This window comes from Diplotaxodon limnothrissa, linkage group LG6, assembly GCF_057381915.1.
Source record: "Diplotaxodon limnothrissa isolate DT_005_m linkage group LG6, D_limnothrissa_male_GT1.1, whole genome shotgun sequence".
NCBI lineage: Eukaryota > Metazoa > Chordata > Actinopteri > Cichliformes > Cichlidae > Diplotaxodon > Diplotaxodon limnothrissa.
In genome coordinates, this window is record NC_140601.1 from 6,323,028 (window position 1) to 6,343,409 (window position 20,382).

A 20,382-nucleotide genomic window follows, 5' to 3' on the forward strand; every position below is an offset into this window, starting at 1 on the left:
CTGTTTGCACTGCTGCATGCGCCGCAGTCTGACATCCATGGATAATGTCTGTATTTGCTTAGGGACGAGACACACAGGACAAAGTTCAGCACTGAGGCAAAAACGTAAAGGGCCTGATTTGGATTTGTCGCCCCCTGGTGCTCGTTACCTGCTCCTGAGTTTTACTTTCCGTCCACAGCAGGAAATATTTGCACTTCTGCTTCCACAACATGTTACTGTTGTTCACTAAATGATCGTTCTACATGATTATTCTTCATTGACCAGAACATTTATTTTATCAATAATTAAATGATAATTAATTATAATGAAATTGGCAAATAGCAAACCTACACATAATACTGATATTATGTTTTTTATATAATATTATATATATAATACTGATATTATGTTTTTTATATAATATTATATAATATATAATATAATACTGATATTATGTTTTTTATATAATATAATATATAATATAATACTGATATTATGTCTGACAGACAGAAGCCGAGAGCTTCTCTATCTGCCCTACATGTCAGTTATTACTTGGGCAATAAGACAAGAGGCTGCTCGCTCTAATGTTGGCACAGAGGAAAGAGAGGATACAACCCCAATTCCAGAAAAAAGTTGGATTAGTTTGTAAAATGTAAATAATAGCTGGATGATTTTCTTAATAAAATAAATAAACGTATATTTTATTCACATACAACACAGAAAACAAAGTGTTTAAACTGAGAAAATATACCAGTTTAAGAAAAATATGAACTCATCTTGAATTTGATGGCTGCAACACATCTAAAAAAAAGTGGGCACGTGGCCCTGTTTACCGCTGCGTAGCATCCACTCTGCTTTTAACTACCGTCTGTAGATGTCGGCCAGCTGAGGAGAGCAGCTGCTCAAATTTTGCAGGCGAATGTTGTCACATTCTTGGCTGATAGAAGATTCTGGCAGAACCACAATCTGGGGTCTTCTTTGTCATATTTTTCATTTCATGCCAAATGTTTTCAATCGGTGGAAAGTGTGGACTGCAGGCAGGGCACGTCAGCACCCAGCCGTGCTGTGGTGCTGCAGTATGCTGTTTAGCATTGTATTGCTGAAATATGCAAGGCCTTCTTCATGTGGATGGGAGCATGTGTTGCTCTAAAACCTGTACATGATGATGCAATGATCGGGGACCATTCTTAATTTCGTTGTTCTCATGACAATGACAATAAAGTTTCTGATTCTGATTCTGACATGCCTTTCAGCAGGGATGGCGTCTTTTCAGAAGTGCAAGCTGTGAATTCCATAAGCGCTGATGCATTCCCAAACCTTCAGAGATTCAGGCTTTTGAACTGAGCACAGATAATAAGCCTCATGGTCCCGCTCTTCTTTAGTGCAGAGGATGTGGCATCCGTGTTTTCCAAAAAGAATTTTGATTCGTGTGACCACCGAATACTTTGTTGTTTTAACCTTGCCTCAGTCCTTTTTAAATTAGCTCTGACTCAGAGAGAATACGGCTGTGTTTCTGGATCATGCTCACATGTGGGTTCTTCTTTGCATGATTGAGCTTTAATCTCCATTTGTGGATGGAACAGCAAACTGTGCACGCGTGATTTCTGGAAGTGTTCCTGGGCCCGTGCAGTGACTTCCATGACAGAATGTTTTTAATGAGGCCCCAGAGATCACGGGGTCGAGTATTCATTTTCAGTGTTGTCCCAGACATTTCTCAACATTCCCGAAGTGTTTTTATAATAATATGTTTGGAGATGACGAGGTACTCAAAATTGTCCCAGTTTTACATCAGGGAACATAATTCTGAAACTGTTTTATAGACACAGTTCTGTGTGGATTAGTGAACTTAGGAGAAAAGAGGAACTTTTCTGTTATTTAAAGGAATATTAACAACAGTTTATTTTTTTACTTTGTTGAAGTATGCAGGATTTCAAATGTCTTTGTAAATGAGAAGGGTGTAAAGTCTGACAAACACAGTTAAAAGTCTGACATTTTTAGGGTTTTTTAGGGAGCTGTGGGTCATCTAGAAATGGCTGATACATTTTGAGATCATATAAGCTTCTTTACAGAGCTAACCCCTTCCCCCAAAAAACACCTCAAGTATAAAAAATCATGTGTTTTCTTGTTACAGGCCTGGTGGTTCAGGGCTCCAATGGTGAGTATCCTTATCTGACGGTGGAGGAGCGGGTGGAGGTGGTGAGGACGGTCAAACAATCACTGCCGGCGGGAAGGCTGCTGATAGCCGGATCAGGCTGTGAATGTAAGTCTCTCAGCTTCTTTGAGCTCAGGCTTTAACTTTACAGTGGAGGGTTCAGTGATAAACAATATTAAGTAAACACAATAATTAGCCAGCTTCATGTTTTGTTAAAATAATTCACAATTCAGTTAAAAGAAGTTTCATTTTTAGAAAACAATTAGTGACACTGAACTGAAGCTCATTACAGAGAATGATCGCACTGTGTGGTTATCTTCTCCAAACTTTGCTTATACAGTGAACAAAGCCCCTCAAATGCATCGCGACCACTGAAATGGAAAATTGTAGCATTTATAATGGAAAACATTAAAAAAATTGTTAAACTAGTTAAACTCTGACCTCTTCTAAGTGAATAGAGTTAATTATTTTTGCAGAAAACGCTCTTTGTGAAAGGCACAAAATGATAAAAAAAACATGTAGAAATTTTTTTTTGTTAATCGAGTGTAATTTCATTCTGATCTGCGCACGTTCAGGGAGAAGAAACGGTACAAGTGAAATATTTTGTGAATAATACAGAGTTTTGTACGACGAGTGCTAAAAGTTTAAATTGACTCATTATGTTTTCCATTCTGGATTTTAATGACTGCGATTCGAAGCTTATTATAGAGGCAGCAGTGTCACCGGTCTTGATGGACTGATAATTGGAGTCAAATGGAGTCTGTAAGAGTTTGATAGGCTGTTCATTCTGTAACGTATAATAAACACTCAGAGAGACGAGAGTCTGCATTAACTTCTACTTCCATAGCCTTCCTACGTTCCTTGTGTAAAAACTTCCTGGTTTCTTTTTTCCATCACTTACTTCACATATGATCAGCCACAACATTAAACAATGTAACATACAAACATAACAACATTAAAGCTGGGGTTACTGTACGATGGGCTGGGACAGTTTGCTCAGGAGTGACTCAAGGAACCCTGCAACCCACAGGACCCAAAGCATGCGCAGGATCCAAGTGCCTCAGGACATCCTCAGAGATCTCACGTTCATACCTTCACTGGTTTGGTGCCAAGAGGGGTAAACTAAACGATATTTGGCAGGTGGTTTGTCAGCTGTGGCTAATCAGTGTTTACATCAGATGTTACAGTTACACTCTGCAGGCACATTTACTACGTGAACTGTCCCAGTCAAGCTTCTATAAAATACTGCAAGCAAAGACAAAACGGGTTATTCCAGTGCTCCCCGAGCTTTTTGTGTCATGGACCAGTTTCGTGCCAGACAATTATTCTGTGGACTGAGGGGTGGGGTAATATAATGTAAATGTAACTATTGCAGAGCACAGAGGAGGTTCATGAATCTAGCGATTCTGCTTGATTAAATTAGTCAAAAGTGAAAGTCTGTGTTGAAGTTGTTTCCTTTCCTCCTTTTCCTGTTCAGCCACCAGAGCCACGATCCAGCTCACGCAGAAGATGGCAGCAGCCGGAGCCGACGCTGTGCTTGTGGTAACACCCTGCTTCTACAAGGGGAAGATGGACAGCCGGGCACTGATCCATCACTTCACAAAGGTCAGCGCAAACACACGAAAACAGAGTGCCACGCAAATTTGGGGTTAGGCCTTGATTTGGTGTTTTAAAAAAAAAAGGATGAACAATCAGTGCTTCCCAAAGCGAGGTGCCGCAGCACTCTCAGAGGAGGGTAAAAGATGCAACAGAGATGAATACAAAAACAAAAATTCATTATATTTCCATGTGATCATGTGTGTCAAAACAACTATATAAATGTGTGTGCTTATTAATTCTGAAAATTATGCAGATTTCAGAGTTACTCTAAGAATTCTCTATGAGGAGCTTCTGTGTTTAAAAAAATCTATTAGAATAATATTTCTCCACTTCTCAAGTAAAGCGTGTCTGTTTATTACAACAAAGCAGTACGGCCCTTTGGGTTAAAATATTGCATTATATATATATATATTATCTACGCTTTGCTGAGCTCGACGTCAGTTAGATTTACGAGTACAAAAAGTGTTTTTAGAAGATAATGAAAGAAGAAGATTAAATGAGCACCACGTGGGAGGAAGTTTTAGTGTGAGTGTTCTTTCATTTTGCTGCTAGTCCAACCGGAGTTTGATAACAAGGAATAAAGTGTCTTTGTTTTTCACCCTCAGACTTGTGATCGGACCTGTGCTGATTATCACAGAATAATTAGAGCCAGCTGTTTTCATTTTCAGGAATCTTTCCATGCATGCAAACATGGCAGAAGCTGTATCAACACTGCACTCTAGACAATGTTTAATTGATTATGTGTGGTGGTCTGCAGTTCTGACTGCAGTACCTGCTCACTGTTGCTTCCACGATTCGCGATCATTATTTGCCCATCGCAGTTTTAATAGTTGCACATAGTTGAATGTCAGCCAGCCAGGCCACCAGGATTTGTCTTCTTATAGTCTGAGCCTGATCCGAGTCACTGTAAATGAAGAAAAGACAGGGAAAGTTTGGGAACCTTCAACAGGTGTTTTATTTGAGGTCTCACCTCTGTTTTTTCTCTATTGCAGCTGGCGGACAGCAGCCCGGTGCCGGTGGTTCTCTACAGCGTGCCGGCAAACACGGGGCTGGAGCTGCCACTGGATGCTGTGGTGGAGCTTTCTCAGCACCCAAACATCCTAGGTGTTAAAGACAGTGGGGGAGATGTAAGAAACACTTAAACTTAAGCTTTTCTTCTTTTTTTCTCTCAATGTAGTCTGTGAGTCATGAAGAAATCGATCAGCGCAATGCAAGTGAAACAGTATCTCTGCGTATGTCAAGCAGCCACTCCAACGCTGCTTGATCTAGCAGAGCCACAGATCTCCATGTAATTTGATTTGAATTCCTTTTACAAGATTATACTTGATAATAAACTGACGGAACCAGACAACATCTCATGAGATGAGACTCTGAAAAGTCGGGAATAAAATTGATTTAGCCAGGCCACGTTTTACCTGGCCAGGAAAGTGAGTGAAACTGGCGAGGAGAAAAGCTTCTTTCAAGAACTAGTGTCGTGATTTCCAGTCGAAAAGGATGTAAGCCACACCACCTAAACCCCAGTGACCTCACCAGCACTAATCTGACTTTTGTTTTTCTTTTCCATCCTCTGCATTTTATCTGGACAGAAAAATCAAACAAAGTGGAAAAAAGTTTGCATTTTGTGCAACTATGCAATCAGACAGCGCACGGTGTTCCTGTTGTTTTTCAGTAATCTAACTGCTGCAAAGAGAAGAGAAAAGAGTGGAGACTCCTGAAGAACCTAAAACTAAAGCGTGTGTAGTTTTATCCCGCAGGGTTGATTGCAGGGTTACGCGTCTGGGAAAAAAAAGGACAGTTTGCTCTTGTCGAGCTCTTAATACCGTTTTGTCTGTGTGGGAAGTGTTTGCAAGAAGTTGCAAATGGATTTCTGATTTGGGAAATAACATGTTTGTCCACTCGCTGGGAGACTGGAGTGTGGGTGTAGTTCAAGTACAGAGCAGCCCTGCTCAGTTGTAGGCGTGATGAGGACAAACACAGAAAACAAGGGGTGATGGGTCAGATTCAGGGAAGCAGACAAGTTGGAGAAAGATTTTTTAGAACTTGAGAGACAAACACATTTGCTGAGCATGCATGAGCCAGCTCTTGTTATTTGGCACAGATTGTTTCAGCTCATTAAACCTCTGTATTTTGTGTTCAAAGAGAATTTGACCAGGGTTTACAGGGAGGGGACAGTTTCTCCCAACCCCCCCCCCCCCCCCCCCCCCCCAAAGGTGTGTCCACTTGACTGATGTGGAGGGATTTATAATGGAAATTTGAGTCACTGCACAATCATCTCTGATGGGTCTAAAATTGTAATCGAGACGAGAAGCTATAAACTCATGTATTAATGTTTCAAGGTTGAGTTTGGCTAGAAGAGACTTGACCTTTGACAGTTGCCTCAGTTGGAAAAAGCAGGATTTTAACACTGCATTCACATGAGGATTGAGAAGTAATAAATGCATGAACTAGTTTTTCAGTGTCACTCTGAGACAGGATAGACAGAATTTCAGAGATATTGCACAAATGGAAGAAAGCAGTCCTGTATATTTGTTATAACAATAGTGTATGCTAGTGTAAGTAGCAGAAACTCGAAACTATGTAAACTAATAAATAAAGCACAAGTATCCAAGATTTCTACATAAACATACTGGCAGTAAGTGTTTCGTAACACAAACAAACCTTTAGAGTGAAGTATTACTTCAAAGGCGCTCTTAGACTTGGCCTGGAGATGTCATTAGTGAATAAAATCATTGCTCTTTAATTACTTTCTTTCAGTTCTATTTTAGAAGCAGCTTGATTGCAGCAATTGCATTTTCAAGCAGATGTAGTGATGCTGATGACTGACAGCAGATCTGAGAAGGATGGAAGAAAATAAATACAATATGTTGAAGGTAAAACCCGAGGTTTCAGTACATCTAGTAGTTTAGTAGCTTGTTTGTTCAGTCACAGATGCCCAATTCAATCCTGCTTAAGACATTTCACAGTCTTTCCTGATTGCCAATCTGAAATCTGATTTAAATGTTTGAAAAGGCACTCGACTCTTTCGAAGAGTTTCTGTTATTCTTGTCATGTACTTAAGTTATTGACTGCTTTCACATATCCCCTCACTGGCATTATTAAGGTTTCATTTCATCTTACTTCATCTTCTTTAATCTGATTCCTTCTGCCTACACAGTGGGTGTTTTACTAAGAGTCTGTGTGTCTCCTGTGTACGCAAAATGTGTGAATCTACTGAGCAGTATGATGTCATTGCTATCTTGGCACGACAAACCTGTCTGCGCAGTCCAAACAATTATCTCCTCTAAGTGGAGTAATTAAAACAACAATATTATTATTTATCCCAGTAAGAGAGAGTTGGAGGCAATTAAAGTCACGTCTTAAGAAGCCATGGACACTCAAATAAGACATAATGAGACGTAACAAATCTTTTCATCTGTAGTTATAAAAACGTTTAATGGATTGAAATGGAATCTTGCCATGCTGTCACTGAAATTCAAACTATGTACTGTCAGAAAAGTAACAACTGGATGTGATGAGGGTTTAATGGTTTTTTTTAATACATTTAAGATAGAACTGTCAACAGCTTTAACTTTAAAGCTGATGATAGTCACAAAGTTTCTACATTAAAATTCAATCAAAGTTGCTTGAGTCCTTGTGACCATGTGATTGCTGATAAATCAAAGGGGGTGCACTTCGGGATAGGAAGTAGCTTCTTAGCTTGAGATGAATCTGATACCGTTAAAGAAAGAAAAAAAGAGTAAAAATTTAAATTTTAAAAAAAGCTCTTCTTTGTTTAAATGTATATAACTGACGCAGATAAGCGATAACTTCAACTTGACATGAATTGTGCTTTAGTGGCAAATCTACGTTGTAACGATGGACACAGAACACACAGCTATGTTTACCACCTATAGGTATTATTAAAATTCAATCTTTCGATGCCTTAATCTTTCTGTACATATTACGTTCTTACAGTCCTTATTTTACAAAGATGGGGTTTGAAAGAAGTACAGTGGAACCCCATTTAACGAAAAATTCAAGTTACGAAGGGACTTAACGGCAATATTTCTGCCCGTGTTACGGCAAAATGCCCGTGTAACAAAATCCTCTGGCTCTGATTGGCTGAGCCCAGAATGCCTACAATGCCCAGAATGCCTTCCGAATCATGTGACAACCCCCTTGGCTTTCGTACTTGCGCTTCGCTGTTCCACTTGAACGACGTATTGTTGTTGCAGTTAGAAATTAGCCTATAGCCTATCGTTCACTCAAAAGGCACGATGGGTGCTTCAGCTTACGAAAATTTTCAACTTACGAATTAATTTCGTAAGTCGGGGTTCTACTGTATCCATGATTGTGTTCTCCGTTTACATGAGTATTTTCAGTATTTTCTATTCGTTCTACATCCTTCTTGCTGCACATGGGCGCATCACTTGGTGTGCTTAACTTTTATACTCTTCTTTTTCTTTTGGAAACAAAATTTAGACATCAGTATTTGATTGTGGCTGTTTCTTCTTTAGTTTGTTAGACCACAAATTATTTTCAGGCTTTGACAAGTACCTATCAATAGTTAGCAACATGGCTAATGCTAGCAGTATTTTCTCTCACCCCAACTGGTCCCAGCAGATGGCCCCGCCCCTCCCTGAGCCTGGTTCTGCCTGAGGTTTCTTCCTGTTAAAAGGGAGTTTTTCCTTCCCACTGTCGCCAAAGTGCTTGCTCATAGGGGGTCATTTGATTGTTGGGTTTCTCCCTGTATGTATTATTGTAGGGTCTACCTTACGATATAAAGTGCCTTGAGGTGACTGTTGTTGTGATTTGGTGCTGTATAAAAAAAAAAAGAAGATAGAATTGAATTGAATTTCTATTTTATAAGCCAATGCAAAATTGAAAGAACCTCAGAGATGTATTCCTGTGGTATGCTGTGGCTGTATGATGATGCTAAGTTGGTTAACAAGCAGATAAGTCTTACTGATGGAGTAAACATAAAGCTAGCTTTCTGTTATGAAGCCCCTTTAAGCCTAAAGATCTCTTCACTGAGTATTTCATAGGTGTCAAACTCTGGCCCGCAGCCTAATTACATTTGGTCCGCGAAGCCATACCAAATTACTATTAGAGCTGGCCTACTGGTATTATACAGCTAATATATATATATTTTTAGTATTAAGCTTTGCTTGTTCCATATTCAGTTTTTCAGCAAAACATGTTTAAGTCCATAAGAAAAGATTCATTCTGATATCTAGAGAAATAAATATATTTCAATAAATATTAACGTTAGCCCGCGACTTTGTTCCAGTTTTGGATTTTGGCCCACTGTGTATTTGAGTTTGACACCCCTGGAGTATGTACTTGTACCAGATTAACCCTTGATCTGTCCTAACTCCTATTACTCTCTTTTCTTTCTTTTTCTCTTTCCTCTGATAAAGCGGCTTTTTGCATCTGCCATGCCAGGTAATCAAAGATATCAATCAGGGTCTCTGACATTAAAACTACACATATATATAGGCTATATCTATACATAGTTTTTTTACACCCATTATAAAGAAGAAACATAATTAATTTCATAATAAAAGGTTAAATCAAAAAATGCTATAAAATGAGCTGTAAAGTAGTCCAATGTTTGCAATATATATATATCAAAATAAATTGAAAACATTTTTATACATAAAGTACATAAGTACATCCTAGTACATTAGTTTATTTGATTTTTTTACATAACTGACCAAGAACATATCAGAATCAGAATCAGAATCAGAATGGGTTTATTGCCAGATGTTGAGGTTTACAACATTAGGAATTTGCTGCGGTGCTATGTAGAAAGAAAGATATGTGTATGAGATATACATGAGATATATACATGAGAATGAGAATTAAGAGTGCTACGTAGAAGGATATATACATGAGTGCAGGTGGTGATCAGTGCCAGACATGAAATGATGCAGTGACACAGCGTAGGGTCATGTGTGAGTGGCGGGGACAGTCATGTGGTTATTGTTCATGTGTCCAACAGCAGAGGGGAAGAAACTGTTCTTGTGGCGAGAGGTTCTGGTGCGAATGGACCGGAGCCTCCTGCCTGAGGGGAGCAGGTCAAACAGACTGTGTCCAGGGTGAGAAGGGTCAGCTGAGATCCGGGCTGCACGCCGCAGTGTCCTGGAGGTGTACAGGTCCTGCAGAGATGGGAGTCTGCAGCCAATCACCTTCTCAGCAGAGCGCACAACACGCTGCAGTCTCTGTTTGTCCCTGATAGTGGCTCCAGCGTACCACACGGTGATGGAGGAGGTGAGGATGGACTCGATGATTGCAGTGTAGAATTGCATCATCGTCCGTGTTGGCAGGTTGAATTTCTTCAGCTGCCTCAGGAAGTACATCCTCTGCTGGGCTTTCTTGATGACGGAGGTGATGGTGGGCTCCCACTTCAGGTCCTGGGTGATGGTGGTACCCAGGAAGCGGAATGAGTCCACAGAGGTGATGGGGGTGTCAGTCAGGATGATGGGGGGGAGTGGGGCTGTGTGCTTCCTGAAGTCCACAATAATCTCCACTGTCTTCTGGGCATTCAGCACCAGGTTGTTGTGGCTGCACCAGGACACCAGACGTTCAACCTCCCTCCTGTAGGCAGACTCATCCCCGTCAGAGATGAGCCCAATGACGGTGGTGTCATCTGCGAACTTGATTAGCTTGACAGACTGGTGGGTGGAGGTGCAGCAGTTGGTGTACAGGGAGAAGAGCAGAGGAGAAAGAACACAGCCCTGAGGGGAGCCGGTGCTGATGGTCCGGGAGTCCGAGACATTCTTCCCCAGCCTCACGTGCTGCTTCCTGTCCGTCAGGAAGTCAGTGATCCACCGGCAGATGGGATCAGGCACATTCATCTGGGAAAGCTTGCCTCGGAGATGGTCTGGAAGGATGGTGTTGAAGGCAGAGCTGAAGTCCACAAACAGGATCCTGGCGTAGGTTCCTGGGGAGTCCAGATGCTGCAGGATGAAGTGTAGGGCCATGTTGATGGCGTCGTCTACAGACCTGTTGGCTCTATATGCAAACTGCAGGGGGTCCAGGAGGGGGGCCGTGAGGGTCTTGAGATGGGAGAGAACTAGGCGCTCAAATGACTTCATGACCACAGATGTCAGAGCCACGGGTCTGTAGTCATTTAGTCCAGTGATCCTAGGTTTCTTGGGGACAGGGATTATGGTAGAGGACTTGAAGCAGGCAGGCACATGACATGCCTGCAGTGAGGAGTTGAAGATGCCAGAAAACACTGGGGCCAGCTCGTTTGCACAGTGTCTGAGGGTGGCAGGAGACACACCGTCTGGGCCGGGAGCTTTCCGAGCATTCAGATTCTTAAACTGCTTCCTCACATCTGCTTCATGAATATGAAGAGTTGTGGTCGGAGGAGGTGGTGTGAAATCCTCTTTTGTGTGGGGTGAGGAGGGGGGTGTTGTAGGTGAACAGTTTGAAGGTGGTGATGGCTCTATGGAGGGGGGAGAGGTGGGGGAATGAGTGTCCAAAGTGCCTCTATTGTTGGGGTCGTTGGAGGTGTGAAGGCTGCCTGATGGCTCGTCAAAACGACAGTAGAAGTCGTTGAGGGTGTTGGCCAAGAGCAAGTCGTCAGTGGAGTGGGGGGTTTTAGGCTTGTAGTTTGTAATATTCCTAAAACCTTTCCACACAGAGGCCGAGTCATTCTCTGAGATCTGCTGCTGCATCTTCTCAGAGTGCTGATGTTTGGCAATGTCCACTTCCTTAGTGAACTTGTACTTGGCCTCTCTGTAGCAGTCCCTGTCTCCGCTTCTGAACGCCTTACTCTTTTCCAGCCACAGCTTTTTGAGTTTAGGGGTAAACCAGGGTTTGTCATTGTTATAACTCACCCTGGTGCGTGATGGCACAATGCTGTCCTCACAGAAGTGGATATAGGAGGTGACAGTGTCCGTAAACTCGTCCAAGCTGTTAGAAGCAGCCTTCAATGTGTCCCAGTCTGTGGTCTCCAAACACGTGCGAAGCTCCTCCACAGCCTCGTTGCTCCACAGTTTTTTGGTCCTCACGACAGGTTTGGAGAGCTTCATCCTCTGTCTGTACGCGGGGATTAGGTGGATCATGACGTGATCAGAAAGTCCGAGTGAAGCGCGCGGCACCGCGCGATAGGCCCCGCTGATCGTGCTGTAGCAGTGGTCCAATGTCCTCTCCTCTCTGGTCGGGCATTTAATATACTGCTTGTATTTCGGAAGCTCATGGCTCAGATTGGCTTTGTTAAAGTCCCCAAGAGCAATGATGAGAGAGTCCGGGTATGTCCGCTCCGTGTGGAGAATCTGCTCTGCGAGTGCGCACTGAGCTGCTCGCGCATCCGCGTCTGGCGGGATGTAAACAGCGGCCAGGATGAATGAAGCAAACTCCCGCGGAGAATAAAACGGTTTGCAGTGAATAAAAAGATATTCCAGAGAGGGAGAGCAGTGCTGAGCAATCACTGTTACATCTGTGCACCAGCCACTATTGATGTAGAAGCAGACACCTCCACCTTTGGTTTTACCGGAGAGAGCGGCCTGCCGGTCCGCGCGCAGCAGATGAAAGCCCTCCAGCTTGAGCGCGCAGTCCGGGATGTCCTCGCTGAGCCACGACTCCGTAAAACATAAGACACAGGAGGAGGCAAAGTCTCTGTTCATGCTTCTCATCAGGGCCAGTTCGTCTATCTTATTCCAGAGTGAGCGTACATTAGAAAGGAAGATCCCAGGAAGGGCCGTTCTCAGTCCGCGTTTCCTCAAACGCACGAGTACGCCGGCTCGCTTACCTCTCTTTCGACGTCTCACTTTCCTGATCAGGGTCAGCAGTAAATCTGCCGCAGATGCGACAAATATTGGAAATAAATCCACAGGCGTTGTAGTCCTGCAGTTAAGGAGCTCTTCTCTGGTGTAAGAATATCCAGAGGAGTACCCAGACACAGAAGAAATGCACAAAAACAAGACAAAAGTAACGCACTGAAGCACCAGGGCATCCATACGCGGCGCCATCTTGGATTGATATATTTGATTGTGTTTAAAAAAAAATGTCTTCATATAAAGCTGATATACAATATATGACCTCATATTTCATAGTCATTTCCATGTTGATAAAAAAACAGAAAAAGGGCGCTTTTATAACACCTGTAAATCCATTCAGTGAGAATCACAGGTACGAGATTAAGAGCCAAGTGTTAATCGGCACAGGGTATGGGGTGAGCTGCTTCATTCAAAGATCTGACATGTATGATCTTGACTTTGTTATTGAAAGCTGTTCTGTCATCATGTTCAGATCTTATGAGAGCTCGAAGGCCTTCAGAATAAAAGGCTATGGATATTTTTTAGTCTGACCCAGGTTTAAAAGATTTCTGAATGATCTGAAATAAAGCATAAAATTATCTACAATTGACATAATTTTCAGATGAAATTAGCGGCAAAGTCAGCCCAAGAGTAGAGTGTTTGATGCAAAAAAAAAAAAAAATCTCCAGAAACCTTCAAATTGTGTTAAGGCGTCTGCAGGCAACGACTGGAAGAGATGTCAAAGTTCATATATCTGCAATCAGAAAGAGACTGCACAAGTTTGACCTGCGTGTGAAGCATACCAGAAAAAGTCTTTGCTATCCAAAAAGAACATCAGAGCAAAGCTCTGCTAGTCTGAGGCTTTTTCAAGCAATATGCTTTGAATGGACTGTTAAAGATAGAACTGTTTAATCGACAGGAACAGATTTTATGAGGATGAGAAGAAACTCATGCCAGCTTGTAGCCACTGATTTAAGCATATATTATGCATTCTGTCAAAGACGCTTACTAAAATGTGAAGTTATCTGTGTGAAAGTTGAAGTCGAACCAGAAGTCACTCTTTCAACCACATAACGATCCTGAGCACAATAGAAACACCACCAAGGAATGGCTCAAAGCAAGTAAATTGAGGGTTATGGAATGGCTGATTCGAAGCCCAGATTCAAAGCAGATTGAAACATTGAAGAAAGCAGTGTGTGCATGAAAACTCTCAAACATTTTGCAAGTGAAAGTATTTGCCCTTTTGAACAGCTAAAAGAAGCCATCTATGCTGTCGGCATGACTAATAGCTTGTGAACACAGTTTTTTTTTCTTTTTCCTCAGAAGAACGTCTGAAAATCTCTACATGTTGATATTTCTATCAAATAAAATATAGAAAAAGCATGACTATTTTGACTATATTAAAGAGACTTTTTTCTGTTATTTTCAATCAGATTCATGGATATGAACCCAAACAACATTGAGCTCTGCACCACATTTAATAAGTTCCCCAGCAAAATGAGCTGAATAAACAATGAGCAGTTGTTAAGCTAGGGGAAAACAAACAAAGTGACAGGCATAGAGATTTCTGACATTAATAAGGTAAGACCTGAACCTTTAACAAAAGCTCCAGCAGATCAGCCACCTGTACAGCTCATACTGCAGAGGGTTAAATCTCCCCATGCCCTCGTGTTAGATCATAGGCTAATGACAATAATAAGAAGGGTTAAAAGAAAAGAAAAGAAAATGACTGTGTTTTAGGGCAGACTGCAGCCTTGCAGCAATTTTGCTTTTCCATTGAGGACCTGCCTCTAAATAGCCAGAGTGCCCGAGCCTTCAGGAGGCCAGCAGGGGCTCCTGCAGCCTGCCTGACTGACTGATCAACTGCAGTCCTCTTGTTTGAAATTAATAATATGGAGAAACTGATTGGCAGTCTCTGGTTAAAAATAGAAGCTCCTTGGTAACACGGATGGAGGGTGTGGGTTTTCCCTGTGGAGCGTTCAGCTTCATGCACAGAGCAACCACAGAGTTGTCTAATGCTCCCTTTGAACACTTCAGGTTATTTGGATTCTGCACTTCATATCTGGATTGACAAAAGAGAATTAAAAGAGGCGAAACAAAATGGGGAGCTCATCAGTTATTCATGAGCTTCTCCCATCCTCCGCCTCCTTCTGCTTCCCATCTTTTGAAGTTCATTCCTCTTTTTTAATTCTCACTTGGGACTTGTCTGTTTCCCTCTCTCTCCTTCTCCTCCCCCTTCTGTTTTGGATCTTCAGCGATCCCCTCCTCTAAAAACCTCGACCATGTGTAGAGACTGTGCTTCTCTCAATTCAAGCGATTTGTTTACCCCTGTGAGATGTTGGGTTTGTCGTCTCTTGTGACAGCCTCCCCTGGGATTAAGAAACTATAACCGATATTAGTCCTGCTGCAAAAAGAGGAGTGATAACAATGAAACCATTCTGATTTTTACTTCCTCTTCCCCTTCTGTTTATTTATTTTTTAACTTGTTCTGCAGATCACACGGATCGGCCTGATTGTCCATAAAACCAAGGCGCAGGATTTCCAGGTTTTAGCGGGCTCGGCTGGGTTTTTAATGGCAGCCTATTGTGTGGGTAAGAAATCTAATACAAGGACTGCTGTTCCTCACAGAGATGCACTGGCACCATTTACTTGTTAAAGTGAAAATATAGGAAAAAAGTGGATTTTAGGTTCCTTTTTCCACAAGAACAAGTGTAAAAACACTAATAATAATAATCATTTATGAATATTTGTTTCTGATAAAAGATCATCTCTGCTTTCTGGCAGGATTTGACTACATCTCAGGCCACTTAGACTTACTCTATATGTGTTTTTTTCTTTTTAGGACTGTTGCTATATCAGATTATTGGTATGTCGGTAAAAGTATCCATTTCTGAGATTTTGTTACAGCATATGAAATAATATTGTGTTACATAGGATGGTAGCATGTGTTAAGAAAGTGGTAGGAAAGATTTTTAGAAAATGAATTAAAAATGATTGAAGAGATGTGCGAAAAAGAACATTTCTCATCGTTTTCTGTGTTTTTAACACATTTCATGTTTTTTTTTAAACCAGAATTATCTTCTCTACGACATCGTGACTCTTCTGTGGATGAAATTTGCCCATTGTGTTTTTCAGGGAAGAAAGTCATTTATATTTGTGAGAGACATATAAACCTGTCTCAGTCAGAGTTTTCTAGGTTTGTAGAGGCGTAACCTCAAAAACACCGATAGATAGAACTTTATTAATCCCACAAGGGAAATTGTGCAGCAATTAGACCACACGCTAATACAACAGGAGACAAATACAAAACAGTTAACCTATCCTTTTTAATAAGAATGAGCCAACACAAACAGACACTGAAAATACACAGAAGCTGCAACAATACAAAATCACTTGTGCATATTTTAGCTAGTACTTCAGTATTTAGCAGTAGCTCTGTTTCCTTTTGTCTCTCGCATCCATCTTCCCTTTGACCGTGCATTACTCCAGGGACTTGTCTAACATATTGTGCAGAGAGGCAGGTAAGTACTGGATGCCTTGCAGAGTGAGCGGGAGAGAGGGCTATCAGCAGCATGCTGTACAAGTGTCTTTGAGGTGTACACTCACCCGCTACAGATAAGAGCATGAAGTCTACTGCATCATCAGATTAATGACTGATGTGTGGATCCTCAGAGGTCCTTCCACTCATTCCTGCTTTTTAGAAATATGCTGCTCAAATTCAAGACAGATCAAAGGGAGCTCGCCCTGTCTCCCTGATTGTCCTGGAATTACAGTGCTGACGCCATACGTCCTAAACATGCTCATACAATAAATTCCTAAATCACACAGTAATGGCTTAAAATGGGATGTCCTTGTTATTTGTCCTTATTTAACACTTGTTATTGATTTCTAATTGATTTATTCTACTTTCCAGCTAGTACAGCTGCACTTTTCTGCCCTCCCTCAGCATACAGCTGCACAGCCACATAGAATTTGAATAGTTTGTGTCGATTACAACACAGGAAGACGTTTAAAACTGTTGTAAAGGACCATAAATAAGTGGTCAATAATGATTACGGAAAATCACAAAAATAAGATGAGATGCCATATGTGGAGCAACTTCCTGATAAGCAGGTCTGAGGCACACAAGCTCCTTACTACCACAGACCTGGAAAGAGGACGGGCAAACACAAATACACAACCATTCAAGCCCACAGAGAAAAGGAGGCTATCGCACAAAGGAAAGGGAGAGGAATGAGAGGCGAAGCTAGGTCTCTTAGAGCATCTGGATGCAACACATCTGACAGGCAGGGGAGAAAGGCTGCATGATTCATTATACGTGGCTTGCAAAAGTATTCGCCCCCCTTGAATTTTCCCACATTTTGTCACATTACAGCCACAAACATGAATCAATTTTATTGGAATTCCACGTGAAAGACCAACACAAAGTGGTGCACATGTGAGAAGTGGAACGAACATCAAACATGATTCCAAACATTTTTTACAAATAAATAACTGCAAAGTGGGGTGTGCGTAATTATTCAGCCCCCTGAGTCAATACTTTGTAGAACCACCTTTTGCTGCAATTACAGCTGCCAGTCTTTTAGGGTCTGTCTCTACCAGCTTTGCACATCTAGAGACTAAAATCTTTGCCCATTCTTCTTTGCAAAACAGCTCCAGCTCAGTCAGATTAGATGGACAGCGTTTGTGAACAGCAGTTTTCAGATCTTGCCACAGATTCTCGATTGGATTTAGATCTGGACTTTGACTGGGCGATTCTAACACATGGATATGTTTTGTTTTAAACCACTCCATTGTTGCCCTGGCTTTATGTTCAGGGTCGTTGTCCTGCTGGAGAGAAGCACCCCCAGAGCACGATGCTGCCACCACCACTTTTTCAAATCACTTTCAAATCACTTTTTTTTTTTTATTGTCACATCACATGTGCAGGCACACTGGCACAGCACATGCGAGTGAAATTCTTGTGTGCGAGCCCCACAAGCAACAGAGATGTGCAAACACAACAACACAAACGAGCAAAATACAAGAATGGCCAACCTGAAACTAATAAATATATGTACAATATATAATAGTGTATGCATTTCTGGATGTGTATACTAAATATTTTCCTACGTGTGTGTGTGTGTGTGTGTGTGTGTGTGTGTATACACATTTTTACAAATTAAATAGTAAAAAAATAAATAAATAAATAAAAAATATATATAATAATAATAATAATAATAATAATAATAATAATAAAATATATAAAATATACAGATATACAGAATACACCATATTTGACAGTGGGGATGGTGTGTTCAGAGTGATGTGCAGTGTTAGTTTTCCGCCACACATAGCGTTTTGCATTTTGGCCAAAAAGTTCCATGTTGGTCTCATCTGACCAGAGCACCTTCTTCCACATGTTTGCTGTGTCCCCCACATGGCTTGTGGCAAACTGCAAACGGGACTTCTTATGGTTTTCTGTTAACAATGGCTTTCTTCTTGCCATTCTTCCATAAAGGCCAACGTTGTGCAGTGCACGACTAATAGTTGTCCTATGGACAGATTCCCCCACCTGAGCTGTAGATCTCTGCAGCTCGTCCAGAGTCACCATGGGCCTCTTGGCTGCATTTCTGATCTGCACTCTCCTTGTTCGGCCTGTGAGTTTAGGTGGACGGCCTTGTCTTGGTAGGTTTACAGTTGTGCCATACTCCTTCCATTTCTGAATGATCGCTTGAACAGTGCTCCGTGGGATGTTCAAGGCTTGGGAAATCTTTGTGTAGCCTAAGCCTACTTTAAATGTCTCAATAACTTTATCCCTTCATGGTGTTGTTGCTCCTAATATTCTCTTAGACAACCTTTGAGGCTGTCACAGAGCAGCTGTATTTGTACTGACATTAGATTACACACAAGTGCACTCTATTTAGTCATTAGCACTCATCAGGCAATGTCTATGGGCAACTGACTGCACTCAGACCAAAGGGGGCTGAATAATTATGCACACCCCACTTTGCAGTTATTTATTTGTAAAAAAATATTTGGAATCATGTAGGATTTTTGTTCCACTTCTCACGTGTACACCACTTTGTATTAAGATAAGATAAGATAACTCTTTATTGTCATTGCACAGTCATACATAGTACAATAGTACAATGAGATTGAAAAACTGTCCTACGTCGGCACTACATATAACACAACACGACACGATATGACACATCACAACGCAACACAAACAACACAACACAGTATATTAACTTAGTAATAAAAAAAGAAGAAGTGTATGTGTATTGCACACTGTTATTATTGCACATTATTGGTCTTTAACGTGGAATTCCAATAAAATTGATTAATGTTTGTGGCTGTAATGTGACAAAATGTGGGAAAGTTCAAGGGGGCTGAATACTTTTGCAAGCCACTGTATATGTAACAGTTAACCCAGCTGCAAATTACAGATAGTTAATATAATCAATAATATTGTATTGTAACACTTTGGCTTAAAGCAGATGGTAGCAATGAACTAAAACACTGAATTCATACAGAAACACAAAACAACTGTGAGAAATGTTGCTTGTCAGTGTTGCTTTTCTAACCGATCTCACCAAATGATGGATGTAACAGCTGCTTTGTGTGTAGTACGTACACAGTAAAATGCCCACCATTTTATTGTGTGTCCAGATTCTAAGTGTTCCAAATCTACTTTCACAAACATTCGACAATGTGCCCCAGAGGCATTTGCTACCTTCTGCTTAATAGCCCACAGTATGCTTTAGAGCTGTGAAAATTACAGTTGTTTCACTAATAACACAAAATGACAAATTGCCCCTAGAAAACAGTAAAAGGCACAGGCTTGTGTATTTGACTCGTAAGCTGCGTTTCACATGAACCAACCAATCAGGACTCGAGTAACTGTGCCATTGTTAGCAAGAGTAGGAACAAATCAGCTGGAATCTGATTGGATCATCAGAGGCAGAAGGCAGAAAAGATTTCAGATATTTAAAAACTGAAATAATTGAAATTGAAAATGTCCTATTGTTACACTGTCCAGTAGGGGACACAGTGTTTCTATGTAAAGCCACATTGAGATGAGTTTTTATTTTATGCTTCAGCTTTCACGTTAAACTTTATATCTGACTTTCATGACTCTCACCTTTCCCTCCGTGTAAGGTTGCTCAAAGCCAGTTTCTGAAAAATAACCCTGGACAGCACAGCAAGCAAACACAGGAAACTCAAGGAACCATGCAATCATGTCTATATTTTTCACAAGTTGTTGAGCCTAAATCCATATTTCTTCAGGATCAAAGAGCCTGGAAGCACAGAAGGGTTATCTGCATCCAACATTCAAGACACCAGCCCTGTGGTATCTTCTTATTTATATCTTAGCTGTGTGCAAAACACCTACAAACAACAACAACGTTACTAGTTACTCTCTGCCCCATCAGTTTTTTGACACAACTATTTAAAATAAATCAATTTGGTGTTTTCTCACCCAGTGGAGAGGCACATAAGCTTCACTAAATTGTAAAGCAGCAGCAATATCAAGTAAAGTACCTTCTACCTTTTTCATATGCTGGCCACGTACAGTGTACTGTAAACTCGGATTAGATGACACACCTGGGAATGGACATCAGTATGATGCTCAAGATGCTCAAGAACCTAATGAGTCATGTTCTCCCACCACCAGCCCCGTCAAACACACTAATACACAGACACACACACTCCCTCTCTCCGACGGTTCTCTGATCTTTGGTCCTTGACATGTTGTCATATATACAGAATTTGTCTTGTGAGTAAACGTGTGCGTGAAAGTGATGAAGGCAACACAGAACGAGTTATATGAGAAAGTCTCCGCACAATTTATTTTTTTTGTCCAAATGAATTCTGTCAGTAACCCTAACAAAGAAGCATGTCGGTCCGTTTTAAACT

At 41.2% G+C, this 20,382-nt stretch overlaps 1 protein-coding gene across 1 annotated transcript in view; it reads left to right on the plus strand.

The window, feature by feature from the left end:
* The window catches only part of hoga1 (4-hydroxy-2-oxoglutarate aldolase 1), a 35,789-nt gene that overhangs the window by 695 nt on the left and 14,712 nt on the right, over nt 1-20,382 (plus strand). Inside the window, exons 3-6 of the mRNA XM_085356750.1 lie at nt 2,111-2,239; nt 3,609-3,736; nt 4,723-4,857; nt 14,975-15,071. Coding sequence (XP_085212876.1) covers nt 2,111-2,239; nt 3,609-3,736; nt 4,723-4,857; nt 14,975-15,071 — 489 coding nt within the window. The remainder of the gene's footprint in view (nt 1-2,110; nt 2,240-3,608; nt 3,737-4,722; nt 4,858-14,974; nt 15,072-20,382) is intronic.